Source organism: Siphateles boraxobius, unplaced genomic scaffold (assembly GCF_051911475.1).
Source record: "Siphateles boraxobius isolate OS27281-9 unplaced genomic scaffold, OSU_SipBor_1 26, whole genome shotgun sequence".
Taxonomy (NCBI): Eukaryota; Metazoa; Chordata; class Actinopteri; order Cypriniformes; family Leuciscidae; genus Siphateles; species Siphateles boraxobius.
Window position 1 is genome coordinate 26711299 of NW_027508876.1, and position 23600 is coordinate 26734898.

At 35.2% G+C, this 23600-nt stretch overlaps 1 protein-coding gene across 8 annotated transcripts in view; it reads right to left on the reverse strand.

The window, feature by feature from the left end:
• Positions 1–23600, reverse strand: part of sntg1 (syntrophin, gamma 1) — a 68582-nt gene that overhangs the window by 5088 nt on the left and 39894 nt on the right. For 4 of the 8 annotated variants that reach the window (XM_077245211.1, XM_077245213.1, XM_077245212.1 and 1 more), the window contains 15 exons: positions 20277–20411; positions 18687–18743; positions 18547–18604; positions 18425–18468; positions 17554–17595; positions 17222–17357; positions 17047–17129; positions 16665–16795; positions 16076–16205; positions 10911–10949; positions 10286–10402; positions 6769–6840; positions 2371–2523; positions 542–634; positions 74–184 (listed from right to left, as the gene is read on the reverse strand). In XM_077245211.1, the coding sequence (XP_077101326.1) occupies positions 74–184; positions 542–634; positions 2371–2523; positions 6769–6840; positions 10286–10402; positions 10911–10949; positions 16076–16205; positions 16665–16795; positions 17047–17129; positions 17222–17357; positions 17554–17595; positions 18425–18468; positions 18547–18604; positions 18687–18743; positions 20277–20411 (1401 nt within the window). The remainder of the gene's footprint in view (positions 1–73; positions 185–541; positions 635–2370; positions 2524–6768; positions 6841–10285; positions 10403–10910; positions 10950–16075; positions 16206–16664; positions 16796–17046; positions 17130–17221; positions 17358–17553; positions 17596–18424; positions 18469–18546; positions 18605–18686; positions 18744–20276; positions 20412–23600) is intronic. The other 4 variants (XM_077245215.1, XM_077245214.1, XM_077245217.1 and 1 more) reach the window with 2 other exon arrangements.

Sequence of the window (23600 nt, forward strand, 5' to 3'; positions counted from 1 at the left end):
TGAGAAACAATTTGTACTTTCATAAGCAGAATATGAAGCCAACAACAAAAACAAAAGCGAAGAGTAAACTTACCTTTGCTTCTATAAGTTTTGTGTCTTGATTCTGGAACAGGAATTTGATTTTACTCTTTCCATCATCTGATGATCCTTTAAGCTGAGAGAATTTATATCTCCACAGCACTGCCTGTAATGAAAGTTTAGATTATGCATATTAATAACTCTATAGACATGAAAAACTTTTCTTCTCAAAGTTTGATAAATAACTTTTTACATTTTTCATACTGCCCATTAAACTGTTGTTTATTATTACAACTCTTTTTTGTTTATTTGACTGGATTTCTTTTTTAGCTTTTACATGTTTCCCTCATGTTTCCCTAACATACAGTTGACAGCATGTTTCTATAAATGTTTGGTGTGATATAATTACAGAGCGCATAGCAACAGTGTAGCTCTAACTAATGAGAACTTGATGTTAAAATGAATCACCAGTGATCATGTATTTTACTTAAAAGAAACGTTAACTTAAGGTTCCACCTCTCACCTTTGACGCGGCATCGAAGCACACGAAGCCCATGCTGAAATCAATGGTGAGTCCCATGAGATGACTGTCCACAATGCAAGCGTATGTTTTACACTGAAACAGGAGATGCTTGGCATTGTTAATCAGACACGGGGCAGACTGGCACACACAAACATCTCAATCTCGTAAATGTTTAATTAGGATGATAAGTGTCGTACATAATTATTTTGGGAGAAAAATAAACAAGCGTTTTTCTTTTTTGGCACGAGGCACGGTTGCTGCGTTAGTTTGGTTTACTGGGACAAATTGGCAGCGATTTTATTTGTGCCACCATGTTTTCCATGAATGTGAAATGGTCCTGCTATTGTCTTGCTAGAATATGGAATATAGATTTGCTTCAATGCTACAGGACTATAAATGCTGTACTTGCATATTATGTAATGTATTTGAGATATACATAATTGGATCTTATATATCAGTGGGTGTTTCTTCAACTATGGACAAATTTGATCCATTGGACTTTAAGAACACATACTGTATTAAAAGTCTTTTCACACTATTTTAATTTGTCTACTAACAATGTCCAACAGTGCATATACATGAATTACAGAAGCTAAATGCCATTTACACTAAATCTCAAATGATTTCTTGTAATTAATCAAGTATTCTGGTATATTTTTGGAAAGAAATTGCAAACAAGGCTGATTTTACAGAGTAAAAGTCCACATAATTAAATAATACTTTCACACCATGGTTCTTATCGTTAACTAAAAGTAAAACATTTCTGTTAATTGAAATAAAGCTTAAATATAATAAAATATAAACATTAGTTGAAAAACTTAAAACTAAATGAAAATCTGAAATGTTGCCTTGGCAATACACTAAAACGAGTTTAAGTTGATGCACTTAAATTGTTAACTAGAAATAAATAAAAATTAAAACTAAATTAAATCTACATATAATTAGCAATATTATAAAAAAATGACAGCAAAAAAACTTAAAATTAAACTAAAATTAACATGAAATAAATACAAATTTATACTGTTTCACACTTTTAACACTGCATAATTTTACCACAATTACATGTTAATTGGGGGGAAAAAATTCATAAGTGTTATTTTTTCTTCAAACATTATGCCTTTTAATTCATCTCAAACTTTTTACTTACAAAAAACCCCTGTACATTTCAATGTGCATCATTTTCACACACAAAAAACTGAAAAGTTGAAATATTTAAAATGTTTTACACATTGTTTAGACCATTATAGTTTTCAAAAATGTTATTCATATTTTTCATGATGGATTTTCATATTTACGTATGAAAGTTTGGATCAGGGACAAGGGCAAAACAACAAAATCTAAACGACATCTGACAAGTACTGTTAAAAATGTGTTTAAATGTGACCTTCATAAAACAAAAAGGGAAAAGTTGAAATCTGTTTTGATAGAAAACAACAGCTAGGATATAAAAGTGCCTGTAGCTGTAGAAACACTCATTCAGCAGGTTAAATCCAGGATTAGATTGTATTAATGTCTCCAAACAAAACTGTTTTTATAATGCGTTTTTGAACAATGTGTTTCCTTCAAGTACTGATTAGCAAATCACACTTAATCTCTCTTTGGCAAGGCCTCAATCACTCAGAGTTTGCGTTGTTCAGATAGCGGCCAAAATTGTCTGGCAGGTGCAGTTTAATTCGCCTCGATCAGATCTCAGCTCTGTCTGTTTCCCGTGCCAAGAAGATAGATACATAACTTCACCGCTGAAATTGCCATTTAGTCTGTCTGAGTAAAATGCAATAAAGTTTAGATTGCGCTACCTTTCGCAAACTCGTGTTTGGAAGGTTCAGTACCTGTATTCGTTCCACTTCGAAGAACGTGGCCATCTGAAAGGCTTTTTCCCACAGAAGCAGCTCACATTCGAGCTCCACGCTGAAGAAGATGTCCTCTCCAGAGTCCGTCTGAACACTGAAGCAGTGCTTTCGTTTGTCCACCAGCTCACTGTCCTAAAATAAGGAATTTGGTTTGAACGGTGAAGCATACAGTAGATAACATAACACATTTTGACAAACATGTTTTTTTTTCATTTCAGACAAAGGCATTAATGTATAACCTAACCTATATATATATATATATATATATATATATATATATATATATATATATATATAAGTGTGAGATGTGCAACAAATGTGCAACAAATGTGCAATGCTGTAAATGTAGCTTATGTTTTGTTGAGTTTTCTATTTGTTCCTAAATAAAAGCATATACATATGTGATGTTAAATGCAAATAATAAGAATAAAATTATGCTACTTTTTTAAGCTATTCTGCTTATTTCTGAACTTTCACTAGCGTGCAAAAATCCAGCAAAATAAGGAATTAGTAATATAATTAATATAAATATATTTATGTAGGGTGATATCAGCTAAATTGGGCCACTTTTTGGTAAATCCTTTGGGACAATAATACAATACCATATATGCCTTTTCCATGTGTTTTTATTATTAATAATGACTGTTTTTGATAATTTTGTGTTGAAATTATGTAATAAAATATAACTATTTAGGCCCTACATTTCTTGAAACATCAGCTGTGCCAACTTTTTTTGCACGAGCAGTTTCAGGTAAAATGGGCCAGTCAAACTGCAAAGGGAAATAGTAGGCTAATTTATCCTCAATTTTAAATATTAAAACACAATTGCTTATACAGCCACATGACATTTAAACTGCATTAAACAAACATATTCATATGCGCCATTAAAAAAAAACATTTTGGGTGCAAACCCACATATTTAAATGTGCAATTAAAAAAGTCCATTTTGGAACAGCATCAGTAAACACACACACACACACACACACACACACACACACACACACACACACACACACACACACACACACACACACACACACACACACACACACACACAAACACAAACACAAACACACACACACACACACACACACACACACATACACACACACACACACACACACACATACACACATACACACATACACACACAAACACACACACACACACCGATGATGGCCCATTTTAGCTGAAACTATGTGGCCCATTTTACCTTAGTGGGTTAAGGTAAATTGTAGCCTGGTAATACCAGACTCTGCTACTTCACTTTGAAATTAGCGGAAGTAGGAAGTCTGACGTAGTCAGGCTAGGTAAATTGGGCCACCAAAGAAAAACATCCGTTTTTCAAAAAATATGTTCATATACCAAACTAACAACATTATTTCTGATTGATGCCATCAAGACAGATATTATGCATATATTTTTTATTTTTTATAGATTTACCATCCTTATAATATTTTGTTAGATTTGGTATGCCAGGCTACTTACCATGCAGCTTTCTGGTGTAGTCTTGATTTGAATGATTCCCCCGCTCACCATATCAACCATAAACTAATCAAATCACCTGTTCCTTGTCAAGCACAGTTATGATAACAGTTTGAAATCCTTTGCAATCATTGGCTCTAAATTCCAGAGTAGCTGGGACCCCCAAACCTTAAATGGCCCATTTTACCTGATATCACCCTATATATATATATATTGTCCCTTGATTTCTCTTCGTTGGTTTCAAAACGTGTATTTTGAAAATATAAAAAGTTGAGGAAATTTAAATCCAATGTTACTATTGTCACTGGTGGTGCTACCCTTTTCTCATTTGTGAAATAAAAATAAATAATAGAAATAAAGAACAAAAACCAGGTTGTGCTGTCATGGCTATTTTGGTTTACTCTGTTCAAGGACTCTTATTTTGATTTTCATTTCAGTTGTCATGGGCTGTGTCAAAAATTGCCCCCTGTACCCTGATTCACTATTCCCTACATTACTCCACTAATATAGACCGCGCTTATGACCGCACATTAGCATTGGCTGGTCCAGTGAATTTTCTTTCTTTTCTTTTTTTTCATGATTTATTTTTATTTTTTCATGATTTGAGCGTTTAGAAACAAAATTTATGAGACAGTTGTTAAATTTCACTGGTAATTTCGAACATGAAAATTTTATCGTAAGCTTGGTGAACAGCTTTGAAGAATTTGATGTTTCCCCATTCAAAAAAATAGGAGGTTCTTGCATGACTGAAATCAAAGATGGTGAAAGGTGAAATTTAAGGCCAAGTGAAATGACTTGCCTTAAAGGGACTTATTACTCAATAAATAACCACAGAACAAGTACCTATAGGAGGATATGGCACTGATTTATCACCTATTAAATAGAATTCGACCGATTCATCGGTTTTGCCGATTAATCGGCACCGATAGTTGATCCCGGTTTATCGTTATCGGCAAAAATCCACACCGATAGTTTTTCCGGGTTGCGTCCGTTGCTGGAGCGGCTGAGAAGTGTGTGGAGTCATTGCACAGTACGAGAGCGCTGAGAAGAGACTGCTGGCATTATACAGAGGGAGAGCGCCCTCTAGAGGACAAATAACAAACTATCACTGGCTGAATTGTTTACATTAACACGTGAGGCGCAGCACAGAGAGAACACAGCACAGAGAGCGCTGACACTTCAGACGCGCATTTAAAACACAGACAGCGAAACGGTATGAATACAGAACACTAAAGTATATTGCCATATCATTATAAAGTAATTAATTTGTTGACTAGATGCTGCATCAGCAGAGAAAGAACAGCAGTTTGCCGTCGAGGCAGAGGACTCTAACATTATTACCTCAGTCTAGCGGTTTAAACAATGTGACAAAAACACAGGCAGACCTGACCCAAATGTTTTATGTTGCAATTGTTACCATCTATTTGCATTATTTTATATCCCACTGGGCACTTTTATGCATTGATTAGCCGACGAAGTTGCATTTTTAAAACTAGTGACGTGATTGCTTTCTCAACATTGATATGTTCATGCAGCCGACAGAAACAAACAAATCAGAAACGCATTCGATTTAAGTTATATTTTTATCACTACAATACATCTTGTTATTTTGATAAGATAATCATCAAGTGTTCTAAAATATAAGCAAGTAAAGTGAAAGACTATACATAGCTATATTGCGTATATGTTATATAGGTCTTTATTAAATTTTAATGGCCATCTTTAAGCATGACTCTTTGGAATTACATGAAATGGTAAAACTTTACAATAAGATTCCATTTTTAGCATTAAAGGTTGTATCAGTGATTTCAGGCCCAAAAATAAATGTCTAATCTTTCCTAACGATCCGCTAGCTGCCCGCACCATAAGCATGCCGTCCAAAAACCGCGTCTCTGTAGGCAGCCTAGGCTCTGAGATCTGCACACAAAAACAAATGGGTACAACCACCACTCAAAACCAAAATAAACAGTGTTCCAACCAATCACTGACAGGGGCGGGTGTTGCTCCGATTTCGCGTCCAGCCGTGCACGAGCGCAAAACCTCACAACACCCGCCCCTGTCAGTGATTGGTTGGAAAGCTTTATTTTGGTTTTGAGTGGTGGTTGTACACATTTGTTTTTGTGTGCAGATCTCAGAGCCTAGGCTGCCTACAGAGACGCGGTTTTTGGACGGCATGCTTATGGTGCGGGCAGCTAGCTGATCGTTAGGAAAGATTAGACATTTATTTTTGGGCCAGAAATCACTGATACAACCTTTAACTAAGGTTAATAAAAGTTGTAGAAGTATTATTCATTGTTAGTTTGTTATTTTCAACATTTACTAATGCATTTGAAATGGAGTTTTAATTCTTATTTTATCTGTTATTAGCCTAGTTAATGTACTATGAACTAACATGAATGATAAAGATACAATTGTATTGCTCATATTAATACATGCAGTAAAACCGTATTGTATATTGCATAATGCATATAGTTCATGAAAGCTAGCTAATACATCCTTGTTAACAAATGGGACTTGCAAAATGTTACCTATGAAATGTACGTATGTTTCTAGGTTATAGCTAATGAAACCTGTAATATTTTAATGTTTAAATTATTTTCTGCATAGAGTTGGTTCTGTAGAACTTCTCATTTTAATATATTCCTATTTATATATTTATTTAATTTAGCACATTTCAGTTCAGCACTGTTTTACTTGTGAGTTTTATGTTTGTTTTTAATCCAGTATACGTTTTAAAAAATATCGGTTGAATTATCGGTTATCGGCATGTACGTTCAAAAAAAAAATGTATTGGTAAAATTGGTCGACCTCTACTATTAAATATCTGATACCATCACAGTATTCATTTGTAAGGCCGGTGTCAGTTATAATGTGAGAAACTTAATCTTGTACCTTCAGTATCTTGAACATGATCTCGTAGACAGTGAAGCTCTTCTCGGCTCTGGTCCAGTCCCAGGTGGTGACCTGGAGGAGTTTAGATTGCTGTCAGTCTCCAGAAGTCAGAGACAGTTCATTATTCCGCTCAGTCAGAGAACCCACTGTGTCCCTAAAGGGATGATTCAAATGCTACATGAAATAAACAAAGTCCTGCTCACCGACGAAAGAGTGAAACCCCCCTGAGATCTCGTGAAGGAGAATGACTCACGCTGAGCATCTGCAGTAACCTCTAATACCCAAAGGCCAGTGAAGATGGATCATGATGGAACAGAACTCACGAGTGTTTTCTTCACCCTCAAGTGGCTCAGAGCAGAGTTTTCAAATGTCAGAATACCAGTCAAAAACAGACTGCTTGAGTCAACACGCACGCACGCACGCACGCGCATACACACACACGCATACACACACACACACACGCGTGCACGCTCACACACACACACACACACGCATACACACACACACGCGTGCGCGCTCACACACACACACACACACACACACACACATACACACACACACGCATACACACACGCATACACACACACACACACACACACGCACGCATACACACCCACACACACACACACACACACACAGACAGACACACACGCAGACAGACACACACGCACACACACACACACACACACGCATACACACACACACACACACACGTGTGCGCGCTCGCACACACACACAAACACACACACGCGTACGCGCTCACACACACACACACACGCATACACACACACACACACGCGCACACACACACACACACACACACACACACACACACACACACACACACACACACACACACACACACACACACACACACACACACACACACACACACACACACTTCTGTTCTTACTCTATGATTCATCCGGGCATGTTATTCATTGTTTGTCCAAGAAAACAATGTTATCTAATAATAAAAAATAATATAATTTTTTTTCAATTAATAAATTAATTTAAATAATTAAATGTAAAAGCAATTTACAAAAAAATAATGATAACAACAATAATACTGACCTTTATACTTAATATATTTCTGGTGTTGAAGTTATACAAGATAAATGCTTGTTTTTTAATAATAATATTAATAATAATAATACAATTTTTTTTCAATAAAATAAATAATTTAAATTAATAAACAAATATTTGGATAAATATAATTAATTTAATAAATAAATGTAATAATAAACCCTTTTTTGTTTCTTTTCGCATGTTTCTGATATTGTTTTTTCAACAATGTATATGCCAAGAAAATAAAATTATGAAATGCCTTTCAATTTCAGAAAGACTCCTTATCTTACAACCTAGTGACATATAGAGACACTCTTCACAATCCACTAAATTCCCAGTTGCTAATATCAAGTCATTTCTTCTGCTTGAATGTCCTGTGTTACTCAGAAATGTGTCAGATTATGGAAGCAATAAGTTCTGTACACTGTTTATTTCATGTTGGAGGTCAACGAACATCCAAACCATCTTAACCAAAATTATCTTTGTGCACCTGAACTCTTTTCATGTCAAAAACGCTTTGAAATCGAACTTTCTACCTAATCCTTTCTCAAAGGCATCATGTCAAGTGTTTATTGCCCTGAGCGGAGAACATCTGAGCAAGCTGAAATAACCTGAGAGAGCCTTTGTACAAACCGCTGAGCGTTGTAAGTTCTCTCCAATGTAATTTTGCATCTGCGTATCCAATAATAGGTTTCCACGTCCAAACTTTTGATCTTCCTCCCACTCCACCTTCAAATTACGATTAATGGCAGAATGGATGAAGCTCTTTGATGTCTCGATCTCTTCAGGATAAATTAATTAAGTGGCAACATCTACAAGCAACAACTACAGCAATTCTTCATTTCCTCAGGACTGAACCATCTGATGTGAAATACAGGGGGAGTCCGAGAGTTATAGTTATCAGTGTTATCTCCATATTTACCTTTAATGAGACACTTCTCAGATTATCATTCATGTTTTAGTCCGAATTATTTCCCAGAATTATGATGAAGGCGTTTAAGTTAATTGCTGATTGTTTACGTTGATTTGGCTTTATTGAATGGAGGTGTTACAGCATCAGGATAGGTGATTTAGCCTGCGGCTGAACAGAATAATGGATTTCATAAAGTCGATATTAACTGAAGCAAATAATGTGGACACTAACTGCTCAGGAGTGAAAATGGACAATTCTTTAAAGAAATAGTACCTCTGAACTGATCATCTGTCATTATGTACTCATCCTAATTTCATCCCATGTTATTATTTGTATAATATTATTGCATTCATTAATATTTTAAAATAGTTTACATATTTCAGTTTTCATATTAATTTCAGTTTCAGTAATTTTGTTATGTGCTTCTCTCATTTGTATTAGTATATATATATATATATATTAGTGCTGTCAAATCGATTAATCAATTATATTTTGTATATGTCTATATATTATCATAAGAGTTTTTGTTTATATAATATGTGTGATGCTATTAATCGCAATCGATTTGACAGCACTAATATATATATATATGTATGTATGTATATATAATATATATATATATATATATATATATATATAGTATTTCAGTTGTACTTTTAGTAATTTTAGTACTTCAAAACTTATTGTATTTAATTTTAAGGCAAAATTTCTAATTTCTGTTAAGTTTTTCTTTTAGTTTTCCATCGAATATTTATATTTTATTTTATTTTATTTCAGCTTTATTGCAATTAACAAAAAACATTTTAAATAGTTTTAGTTAACAATAACAAGACTGATATGCTGTTGTTGTTTTTTCATGGAATATTCAGGTGTTGTGGAGTGTTCAGGTTTGCTCCAAAAAGGACAAAAAAGCTCCATAAAAGAAATCGATATGACTTTTGTGCTATATTCAAAGTCATGCAATAATTTTGTGAGAATAAAACACGAAAATGTCAAACTAACGTTGCATCCGAAATCAAATACTTATACTATGTAGTATGCGAGAAACAGTACCCCACCAGAGTAGTATGTCTGAATACGTAGTATACGAAAAACATTTGGTGAAAAGTCAACGGATGACCGACTACTTCTTGTGAGATTCTGAAGTGTGCATATGATGGACACTTTACTATCCCATGAGGCCACGGGAGAGGACTTGTGAATGGCAGTGAAGCGACACAATTTCAGACGCACCGTAAGTCTTCCACAAAAAACAGTATAGGTTTGAAACGAGGGAAGAAATAATAACAGAATATGCATTTTTTAGGTCAAGTATTCCTTCAACAATTCTTCAGTGTAATGAACTGCTAACAACTGAACAAGTCAGGAAAAGTTTCAACAAAAGTCTGATGTGCTATCATAATTCTCACCATTTCTTTCAGCAAATGTTGCCCGAAGTAAAACAAATATTGCGAGCATATGCTAAATATAAAATCATATAAAAGTCAGCGACTGAAACCGAAAGGCTCTTGATGCAGTAAATCATGCAGAACTCACTGGAGGTGCGGAGAATTTGAAGAGAGACGAACCCCTCAAGGCAAGAAACTTTGGTGTGTACATTCGGTCCTGAACAGAATCTTGTTCTTTCTCATCTACCCAGCCCATATATACGATCTAAAAGACAGAAAAACACAAAAAGAACGTGTCAAATAGGATACAGAAGAACTAAGACGTTCACAGTAATTAGTCTGCACAGAATTTTCAGGAAGACACTCCACAACACTCATCAAATCGAACATTCGTCAAATAATTAAGCCCAATTCAAAGCTTCAAGATCATTTAAAATGTCACGACACTCCTGCATGAGAGGTCATGCACTCAAATCAAAGTATCTGTCAGTCTGTGTGATGCCACGTCGTTTTGAGGAGCACGACATCAGGCGATTCGGGGAATCTCACTGCCCTGTGAACTCGACTCTTGGCTTTCTGCAGGGTACATGCGTCACAGCGCATGAAGAACAGTGGCTCTTGTCAGAAAACATCATCGTGAGGCTTCATTCAAGTGCGGTGATCACTTGAGCCACTCGCTCTTTCAGGGCTTTATCTGGATCTCTGCAGGCTTTCTGTCACTCTTTCAAGGTCCAATTCGCACCTTCTCAAGCCTTCAGATTCAGTTTTCTTACCTGCTGGTTCACTGGAAAGTTTCTGTTGATCTTCTTCACCTGCAATAGAATTATAAAGATTTAACAGATTAGATTTTTGGAATTGTGTTTATTTAGGTAAAAATAAATAAATAAATAAGTTTATATATTATACAAATTGTATAGACCTTTAAAAATAGTTTATATATTTATAATAATAAATATGTATTTAAAGATGATGTCTGCACCACAAGAATTAACAGATTAGATTGTTAAAAATATATTTATATTTACATATTGTAATAAGATATACTGAAATATCAAAATTATATATATATAAAGGTATATGTATATATATATATATATATATATGTATATATATATACATATACCTTTAAATATATTTTATATATATATAATATATTTAAAATATATTTAAAGATGATGTGGGCACTATAAGTAATAGATTAGTCTGAAATAGATAAAACGTATATCTTTTTAAATATATATTGAAATTATTATTTTATACTTATATTGAAATAAATAATTAAATATATTTAAAATGTTCTGTATATAATTCTTAATATCTATATACGTTTAAATATATTTTTATATAATATAAAGGCCTGTACATTTTTTGGCCATGAAATCTGGCAGTTCATGGCAGTATTACTTGTTTGTTCCACCAATGGCAGACAAATTTAGTGTTTTTAGATTTACATTTTACATTTAGCAGATGATTTTATCCAAAGCGACTTACAGATAAGGAACATGGCAAGTAATTTACTGTATCATAAATCTTCTTAGAGCAAGAAACACTAAACGCACTTTAGGGATGAAAATAGTCCACAAAACGAAACTGCATGACCCCTTTAATACAGAGGTTTTATGAATCCTTTTAAATCGAAGATCATACGTCACTCCCCTGCAACAACCTCTGCTTCTTGCCTGCAAGGAGATTCTCTAGACATCTCAATCATAAATCATAACAAAAGGCCACTGAAATACAGCAATCTGCTTCACAGATATAAAATAAAGCGCTGTGGTGATCACCGAATGACCTTTACCATGTCTCAGCTCAATTATTCAAGTAGCAGATAAAAGAACACCATAAATCTTGTGTGTTTCAGACAAACCAAGGTACTAGTGCATCCAGAACCCAGGAGAGAGACGCTGCTGCTGTGAAGCTTTATTCAACATTTACATTCTTACTAGCTTCATTACCCACGTAACCCCGGCCAGTCACGGCTGCCTCACAAATGACTCTAATAGTACCATTTTTATCTTCCTTGCAGGAAATGGACTGAAAGTCCATTCAGATGGTCCCTCAGCAGGATAATCCAAAGTAAATGCTAAAACACATTGTTGTGAGGAGCAAACTTATCATCTTCTTTGAGAGGATTTTTTGGCAAATGCTAAACACACTCAAAATAAATGAACGCAACATGGAAAATGGAGGATTTTTGCACGGGGATGCTCAACAGTGAGTGATCTGGGCCACAAGGCACACTCTGCAGTCCCTGGTAATTAAGAGTGAAATCCTTCATTGTGCGGGAAATGCCATTTTAAGGCCTTAATCTACTGCAATGAGGGGATTACCACACATGACCTGCCTGGAGAAAATGAAAATTTATGACAAATAATTCACCGTCTTCCTGAATCACCTCCATCACTGAGCATAAATGTTCTTTATCGTTGTGTGTTCATTTGATTTAGACACAAATTGGTTCGGTACACTCTACTGCTTGCCCTCCAGAGACACTAAAGCATAATAAAAGCCCTGATGTACTTCAAGTGAAATAGAAGAACGAACTATGTAATTTCGAACAAAATCTGGCCAAAATGAAATTCGCTTTATGTTCGTTTCACTTGCCAAAGTGAATCTTCCAGAAAGTTCGCTCTTGCTGGTAAACATCTTAGAAGTGCCATTGGTCGGTTCATTTCTTCTGTTCAGCTCCTTGAGGTTGGACGTCAGCGAGTAAAAACATGAACACACCTTGCAGAGCCGCTTCACAGTAGAAAATAAAGCTGTATTTCTAATTGAAAGCGTCACTGACACAAAGATCATCCAGTTCAAACAAACCATAATACCTTGTCTTTAAGGCTGTCAAAAATAATGCTGCCATTAATATTTCCATCTTAATTTATTTACAGAAAAATGTACCATTAGTTTAAGTTTTAAATCAATTGTCACCACTAGATCATGGTGGCATTAATCAAACAAGGTCTAGAGATACACTAGTGGAAAGAGGTGTAGTGGATTTTTTCCCTAAACCTAACCTACCCTAGAATAAATTATACTCCAGCGCGCCTTCACACTTCAGTGAGTCTACAATCGACTACAGCTTCAGCTCCCTACCTATACTCCAGCGAGTCTACAGTCGACTACAGCATCCGTCTAATCCTATACTCCAGCGAGTCTACAGTCGACTACAGCATCCATCTAATCCTATACTCCAGCGAGTCTACAGTCGACTACAGCATCCGTCTAATCCTATACTCCAGCGAGTCTACAGTCGACTACAGCATCCGTCTAATCCTATACTCCAGCGAGTCTACAGTCGACTACAGCATCCGTCTAATCCTATACTCCAGCGAGTCTACAGTCGACTACAGCATCCATCTAATCCTGTACTCCAGCGAGTCTACAGTCGACTACAGCATCCGTCTAATCCTATACTCCAGCGAGTCTACAGTCGACTACAGCATCCGTCTAATCCTATACTCCAGCGAGTCTACAGTCGACTACAGCATCCGTCTAATCCTATACTCCAGCGAGTCTACAGTCGACTACAGCATCCGTCTAATCCTATACTCCAGCGAGTCTACAGTCGACTACAGCATCCATCTAATCCTGTACTCCAGCGAGTCTACAGTCGACTACAGCATCCGTCTAATCCTATACTCCAGCGAGTCTACAGTCGACTACAGCATCCGTCTAATCCTATACTCCAGCGAGTCTACAGTCGACTACAGCATCCGTCTAATCCTATACTCCAGCGAGTCTACAGTCGACTACAGCATCCGTCTAATCCTATACTCCAGCGAGTCTACAGTCGACTACAGCATCCGTCTAATCCTATACTCCAGCGAGTCTACAGTCGACTACAGCATCCGTCTAATCCTATACTCCAGCGAGTCTACAGTCGACTACAGCATCCGTCTAATCCTATACTCCAGCGAGTCTACAGTCGACTACAGCATCCGTCTAATCCTATACTCCAGCGAGTCTACAGTCGACTACAGCATCCGTCTAATCCTATACTCCAGCGAGTCTACAGTCGACTACAGCATCCATCTAATCCTATACTCCAGCGAGTCTACAGTCGACTACAGCATCCGTCTAATCCTATACTCCAGCGAGTCTACAGTCGACTACAGCATCCGTCTAATCCTATACTCCAGCGAGTCTACAGTCGACTACAGCATCCGTCTAATCCTATACTCCAGCGAGTCTACAGTCGACTACAGCATCCGTCTAATCCTATACTCCAGCGAGTCTACAGTCGACTACAGCATCCGTCTAATCCTATACTCCAGCGAGTCTGCAGTCAACTACAGCATGCATCTAATCCTATACTCCAGCGAGTCTACAGTCGACTACAGCATCCATCTAATCCTATACTCCAGCGAGTCTACAGTCGACTACAGCATCCGTCTAATCCTATACTCCAGCGAGTCTACAGTCGACTACAGGCAAGTTTAACCATATAATACTAACTTACTTTCTAACTTACCCTAAACTGACCTGCTGCGCAGCAGTGCTATCAGACAGACTCCAGCAAATGTACTTTAATTGCTTTTAATTACGGCCAGGAGAGTTCTCGAGCAATACTCAGAGAATCTCCCAAGTAAAAACAAGGCCGGTGGACAGATTCCATTGTGAAAACACTAATACAACAGTTTTTATAGTATGGGGAGATATGTCAAAATGACATGAATTTGATTGGTTCTTCATATGCAAACCTTTCTGTTACTAGGTAAAGCAAACTTTGTTTTAATGATTACTTCATTGTTAATATCAAGGTTCTAACTTAGTCATCTGTCTAGTTTCATTTCCCATATTTGTTATTTATACACACAGTCAGGGGTTTGACACACATAAATTCATCTAAAGCACAGAATTTCTTAGTACATTGTAACAGAGATTTAGCAGGTTAAATAAGGTCAAATGTTAAAACATGGATAGTTTATTATTTAATATTAATAGGAAAGGAAACGAGGGCAACAGAATCAAGTAGTGTGGCGAGCCAGATTCAAACTCACACCGCCCGTGTGAGCGCCATGACTCAACCCATTAAATCAGGGCTCCAATGTTGCTAATGAAAGCCTTTAAAATGCTCTTATATTGTGCAAAAAGACACAAAACAAAAGGAAATACTAAGTTACATTTCTAACTCAATTGATAAATGGTGGTCTTTGGATAAAATATAAATATATTGTGTATATACTGTAAATACACACACACACACTGATTTTCAAAAGTTTGGGGTCAGTAAGAATGTTTATTAATACTTCTATTCAGCAAAGATGACAGTAAAGATCATATACATATTTCATATAAATGCTTTTTCTTTTGAACTTTCTATGATTCAAAGAATCCTTATAAAAAATATAAAACAATTCCACAAAAATATGAAGCAGCACAACTGTTTTAAATACTTTTATAATATTATAATAATAATAAGAAATGTTTCTTTAGCTCCAAATCAGCACATTAGAATGATTTCTGAAGGAGCATGTGACACTGAAGACTGGAGTAATGATGCTGAAAATTCAGCTTTGCATCACAGGAATAAATTCCATTTTAAAATCTTAGAAAACAGTTCTTATGAATTTCAATAATATTTCACAATATTACTGTTATTCTTGATGAGACCCCAAACTTTTGAACGGTAAGATTAGACATTATCAACTTTTCTTGTTTTGAATTCTTCAAAATCCTGAAACTTTTTATTGACTTTTTATTATCAACTTTTCTTGTTTTGAATTCTTCAAAATCCTGAAACTTTTTATTGATTTCTAGGATTTCTAGGATCAAATTTTTACTGTGATTTCAGTCTTTTGGATATACACTATTCATTGGTCACTCACATTATGAGACACAAAGGAAACTTGCATTTCCAGTTACAATCTAAGCAATCACTGTTTGTATATAAGAATTGACTTGCCACACTTTTCCCATGCTGAGACTGCGGTGTACTCACGTTGTGCTTGGTGAGGGCAGAAGTGTTAGTAGCTAGTGCTTGCAGCCAGTCGGTGCATTCGTCAGTACTGGGGCACTGAATGACCCCGCTGCACACCCCATCCACAGCAACCACTTGAAACGCATTTTGCCTGAAGAAATAAAAAATACGCACACTCAAGAAACATTCCACAAAATGAAAAAATAGCTAACTACTATCTAATTCTCCTTTTTCAATTGGTTTAATTCAAAGCAATTTAAAAAACAGACTGATTTAATTCAATCCAATTTAAGAGTTTTCAATTACGTCCCACTTGATGTGCAAAAAGGTCTCATTTCAAAAAACGTAACCTCATCAAAGTTTGCATTTGATATTAAAGGTCTAATGCGGTTCCTTTGGGAATGACTGTGAATTAATATAAGCCTAAAAAACCAATCAGGGAAAATCCTGTGCGACTAGAATCCAAACTGAATTACTAGATAAAAGAAAGAGCAAAATAAATCACATCAGGCAATGTAACTCTACAAACCACTGTAACTACTGCCAAAGCCAGAGACAAAGTACAAGCAAACAATACACAGATTTCTTGTGCGGTTCTTGCTCAGCTCACCTGCAAATGTCAGTACCTGGGACGTACTGGGACAGACGAGCGTGCAATAGAGGGATGAGTCGAAGATCCACCCATCTCTTCTCCCAGCGCAACCCCGGAGACATCGGCCAAGACGAGCACGACAATGTGTCCTGCCACAGATCAGATACTCAGATAAATAATAATAATATTAATAATAATTTAGTAAAATGGCAATACTAATATTTATGGCAGTCTTAATTTCTTTGCTTTCAAACGTTAAACTAAAAGGCATTTATTGTAGTGTAATTGTATGAAGACAAGTGGCTCTTTTGTTGTTAATCAATTCACAAATGCACATTATCAAACTTGACCCAAACTCAGAAGTCAGTCAGACGAGTGTTTGGTGTTTTTAGATGTTTACCGTGTTGTTGGGATGGTAGTTCAGATGCAGGCCACTGTCACACAATGGAGACGAGGTTCCACTGCTCTGATCACTTGGAATACCTGAAAAATCAAAATAAACCGGTTATAAAACAATATTATTTCATTGTAAAATTGACTTTGAAGACTTCGACACGTGTAAGTTCTGTATTAACCGGTGAATGCTGCGTGTCCAAACACAGACGTACATGAGCAGTCTTCACACAGCGGCAGTTTCAGAAACGCAGGCGTCCTCTTCAGGAAAGACACAGTCAGAGTCACTTCCTCACCTGCGTTTCGCAGAACCTGCACCTGAGGATGGAAAACACGCTCGCTTATTCTTTCATTAGAAAGGATGTGTCACTCATTGCATTATAATTTGTCAAGCTTTTAAAGGGCGAGTCGAAAATACACACACACTTCTGTTAAAAGATACATAGTGCTATATATTACAAATACTTTCTTTGCTATCTGAAATGAATTATTATGCAAAAAAGATTAAACATACCACTTCTTCATGGCGATAACTCCTCACATTAATGCCGTTTATCTAATAACAATACAAGTAAAAGAGTGATGAAGAGCGAGTTATGAGTAGATCCAGATATACATTACCGTTTTAAAGTTTGGGTCAGTAAGATTTTTCTTAAAAAGTCTATTATGCTTATCAAGGCTGCATTTATTTGATCAAAAATACGGGAAATAAAATGTAATATTGTTAAAAATGTTTAAATAACTTTTCTATTGTAATATATTTAAATATGTTATTTATTCCTGTGATCAAAGCTGAATTTTCAGCATCCTTACTCTTTAGTGTCACATGAACCTTCAGAAATCATTCTAATATGATGATCAACAAACATTTCTGATTATTATCAATGGCAAAAACAGTTGTGCTGTTTCATATTTGTTGTGGAAGCCGTGATCATTTTTTTGCAGGATTCTTTGATGAATAGAAAGTTCAAAAGATCCCAAACATTTGAACAATAGTGATTTTTAATGACTGAAAATTGCTTATTGCAAGTACATCCACACGAGGCTATCGGAAGCTTTATTTGTTTTAAGGATTGATAAATAAATCACTGCAAGCTTATTCTGATAATTGTTATGAGAATACTATGGCAATTATGAAGAATTCCCACATCTAAAACAGGGCCTTCATGTTCAAAAAAATACATACATAATTCAAACCGAATATATAATTGAAATAACATTGCTATGAAACGACAACTCCAATTTCCATCAAAAAGAAAGATGCTCCCTAAACATCCGCTGGCTGAAATTCAGTGAATTACATTAAGACATTGTGGGAGTTTTTAAGGGTCCTTGACATTGAAAGCATCTTAATCTTATGAACCAATTTGTGTATTTGTGCATACCTGGAGAATCCCATCCCCGATAAACAGAAGTCCAGAAAGTTCAGCTGCAAACCAAAAGTATAAACCAATAAACAACTTGTTATTTTTGAGTACTAAAGGAGAAGAGTAAATAATCAGCTTACCCTTCTGTTCTTTTGATATTTTAGATATCACGACAGGGATCTTGTGTTCAGCACCACCCTATGAAAAAATCATAACTCATAACTCAAATCAAAGTCTTGCAAAGACTGTGAGTGAAAGCTGTGAGAATCTGCACAATCACCTTGATGCTCAAACCAAACCCTCCGATTGTCTGCCGACGGATCGTTACTGTTCTTTCCTGTAAAGAATCAAAAGGAAACTTGTCACTTTCATGCCACACTGTGTCTGAATGTTGGGGAAGAAAGGTAGTTTACCTTTCATTTCAATTTAGTCCATGAAACTGAGAAGGTACTTAATTATTTTTAATTGCCTCCTTTTCATGTTGATTTCCCGAGGGGGAAGCGGCACCATGCCAACAATACCAGTAACTTAATTAAAGGGCAGTGAATACAACATGATCTGTCTGTTTAAACCAGTGTAAAACCTGCTGTCTACTGCAGTGACAATGAGACGCAGCACACAATGGTCAAAAAATTCTGCTGCAAATGCCTGGGAAAACTTCATTCTACAGACAATAAAGTTAAAACGAATGACAGAAGGTTAACAGAATTGAATATAAAATCATTCAAAAAAGCAAATTCCTACATGTGTGATGAAACATTACAGAGCCTAACAATGACTGTCTCAAAAAGGCAAAGTTTTTCTTTTCATGCTGCAAGATATTGTGAAATTTATCTATCTATGTACTATCTATCTATCTATCTATCTATCTATCTATCTATCTATCTATCTATCTATCTATCTATCTATCTATCTATCTATCTATCTATCTATCTATCTATCTATCTATCTATCTATCTATCTATCTATCTATATATCTACACATATGTACACATAAACATTGTATATCTATCTATCCAAATTCTACATATATATATATATATATATATATATATATATATATATATATATATATATATATATATATATATATATATACATATGTACACATAAACATTGTATATCTATCTATCTATCTATCCAAATTCTACATATATATCTATACATATGTACACATAAACATTGTATATCTATCTATCTATCTATCTATCTATCTATCTATCTATCTATCTATCTATCTATCTATCTATCTATCTATATCTATGTATCTATCTATCTATATCTATGTATCTATCTATCTATCTATCTATCTATCTATCTATCTATCTATCTATCTATCTAAATTCTACATATATATCTACACATATGTACACATAAACATTGTATATCTATCTATCCAAATTCTACATATATATATCTATACATATGTAAACATAAACATATTGTATATTCATAATCTAAAATAATTATAATATTATTTCTATTTTATTTTAATAATATGTCATAATATACATTTGTATTCATGAATTTACATACAGTAATAAATAAAATATTAATGAAAGACCGTTTTTATGTGGAATTTTTATGTAGTCATAATCTAAATACTTGCTTATGTAGAAGTCAGATGATTTAGCCAATTTAAATTCCAATTTAAATATTTCTGACTTGAATAAAAACCAGTTACGGTCGTGTTATCACATTAAGAACATTTTGAGGGTACCTAACTAAACCCTTTCTTACAGTGTAGTAGAAGATACAGTCCCTGACATGTAAGTGACAACAGAATGTGCTTCGCATCACAGCTTTTATCATGTCTTGTATTTTCCAGGACTGGATCAATCTGGTGTACAGTGTGGATAGTTGAACTCACACTTGAGTAGAACGGTTCTCCAGACACACAGATGACGTCTTGCTCTTGAATGGTGAGAATATCTTTGGCCAGGTGCAGACGGATATTGAAAGGCTCCTCGCTACCATCTTGAAGCAAATAAATCCCAGTCTTTGTCTGAAACAGCCAAAGTCACACAAACATCTGTAATCCTCACTTGACAACATAAAGTTAATTAGCCATGAAATTGATCGCATGATAAATAGTGAGGGCTGCTGTTTGCAGAGTCACTTTTTGCCAGAGATACAACTGAAAACTCAGAGTCACTGCTGAATATCAGGGAGAAAAATCATTGCAAGACCATCTGGACTTGGTTATACATTTGTTGAAGATGTTTTGCCTCTCATCCAAGTGGATTCATCAGTTATCTGATGGAGGATTAAACATCTTCACACCACACAATGTCATAATGACTGATGAAGCTTTTTGAATATGTGACAAAATGTCTTCAACAAATGGATAATGAAGTCCAGATGCTCTTGAATACATTGTAACTTGACAGACTGCCTGTCAGAGGCTTTAATGCAGCTTATTGGGTCCATATTTATTCTGCATTTAACACAAGGCCTTTACTTCTGTAGATAAATGCTTGAGAAAAATTACATAAGAGTCATGCAGCTACAGTATAAGGCAATGTAAGCCCTTTAACTTCAAACTGTCTTGAAAGATGCAATTTTGAGCAATGAAACGTTCTTGCCCTACAGTAATCATTTAAAGTAAAACAGAAAGAGCAAGCTTAAATGGCACCACTTTAACAGTTTTTAAATAACACTTAATTTATGGTTGCTTCCTCAAGTATTCCCTTTTACCCAGCCGTCCAATCACAGTGGAGGAGGGGCTGGACAAATACCGCACTGACCAACCACCACATTCTGCTTGTACAACGACAACGGGGAAAAAAACATTTATAAAACAAGAACCAGAGCAAATACTTTACATTGTATCGACAAATTTGATAGTCAGAAACACACTGCAAATTCAGATACTAATAACACTTCCGCGGATATTCCACAAATGTTTGGTGGACAAGAAAATTATAGTAACACTTTACCTAAAGCCTTTGTATATAATTCATTATAAAAGTATTTATAATGCATCCATAATGCCTTTTAATGCATTGTATGATGATCTCATGAACAGTTGTAACCACACTTATAATACATAAATACTTATCTATTCATTTTACACATTTAGAAAGTATAATGCATTAAAACACACGACAAACAACCAATTTCATATGTAACAAGGAATCTGCAAATATTATAATGCATTATTAACTTTAGTTAAAATTATTTATGAAAAGATATAATGCATTATAACGTGCATTATGAATAACTTTATAATGCATTACACATAAAGGCTAAGTAAAATGTTGTTACCAATTATCTTTTTTCACACTGTTACTTGTTAATTTGTACACTAAAATGTCCAACACTGCATATATATATATATGAACAGGGGAATAGTGAAAATTAAATTTTCAGCATTTTTGACATGTAATTAAATGGCCGAAAGTTGTCTTGTCTAGTATTCTATGTATCCTATAAATACACACAATTTTGATTACAAATGACGTATAAATATATTCTGCTCACAAGTGTTATTTACCTTGTTTTTTCTTTTTTTTCTTCACACATCATGTTTCATATTAAAAACCTGTTAGTTTTCATTAAAAAAAATCAACCCAAGAGACATAAAATCACCCATAGCTGGAGGGACAGCCACAAACTCAATTATTAGTGTAGCATCATTATCTTAAGTGCTTTAAGTACCTTTTGCACATCTACTTCTGGTGGCCAGTAATAGTTTCACTGCTAAACCAGACTCGCTTTACATGTATTATTTTTAACATCCTTCCTTTCATACCAGATAAACTGAATAATTCAATTCACATTATTATTTAGCTAAGCCTCGTTCAGACTGTCAGTCCAAATCTGATTTTTGTGCATATCCAATGAAATCCGATTCAGATTTAGCAAGTGTGAACAGCAATACGTTTCGCGCTACATTCATAAGTGGTTTGATAATCCTATTCAAATCACATTTCTGGAAATCTGATTCAGTCTGACCGCTCTGATCGGATTTTGTGATCGTGAACGTAGCCTTAGTATGCTAGTTGGTCTGTTAGAGGCATGTACATTTATTTTATCCTATATAAATTATCTAATCAGCATAAATTCAGAATGAACCCACAGCATATTAGTGAAATGAAACTGCGTAGTTAATTAAAAGAATTTTTGTCAATGCATATTTAATAATTCCATAATGAAATACGAAGCACCAACACCATGGTGTTTTCATTATTATTATTTAAACTCTCTGCTTTAAAATGATGTATCTCTGTATATTTTCGCCTTTCCACTTGTCAGCACTGTAAAAAAAAAAAAAAATACCTTCCTCAGGGCCCAGTTGTGTCGTAAGCCTCGTTCCTATGATGACCAAATTGATTGGTAAGCAGTTACTCATAAAAAAAATGAAAGAGACCTGAATTTTCTGTTGAGTTTGGCATCTACATCTATGCGATTTCTTGCAAAGTCAGGTCAAACACTTTATACCAGAATTCAATTTATTCCATAACTTCAGTTGCTAGGACACATGCTTGATTCTGTTGCCATGGCGATCAAGTGTCAGCCATTTTTAGTGTACCCCTGAGATTTGCAGTCAAAACATGCTCAGACAATGACTTTGGCCATTCCAGAGGAAAAAATAGTAAGTCTAGTAAGATTGCTACAGGGATGCATTCATTCACACAGTTAACAAGAAGCACTTCCAATATGATTCTCATATTGATGCTTTAGCAAAGTTAAAACACCCACAAGCTCTACAATACAACTGTACCAGATTCCTAAACCTGTGGTAATAAATGTAGATCATCACTATTGCTGCATGAGTCTGGATAAATTGAGAATCACGTTTTCTTTTTTGGTTCAAATAGAGATCACGGTTCTACCACAATTATGAACAGAAAAACTAAACAAAATAACATGTAATTTACTACAGGTACTGACAATTTTTTTTCTTTTTTCTTTTCTTTTTGCTGCAGTCATTTAGAAATGTTTAATTAATCTGAATGGATTATTTTAAAATGAACGATTCAATGATTCACTCATAAAGACTCCACTTGTTTCATTTGGCCCTGTCCTAAATAGCACACTTCATATGCACTTTCGGTCTTCTGGAATTACGATGCCTGATGCGTCCGCGTGCGTGTGTCCATGTCCGTTAAGTCCATGAGACCATAGGGTGTCCCATTGGTCATTTTATGTTTCAGAAGGATGCTCGCGAGCGGCCCCTTTGCGATCGATT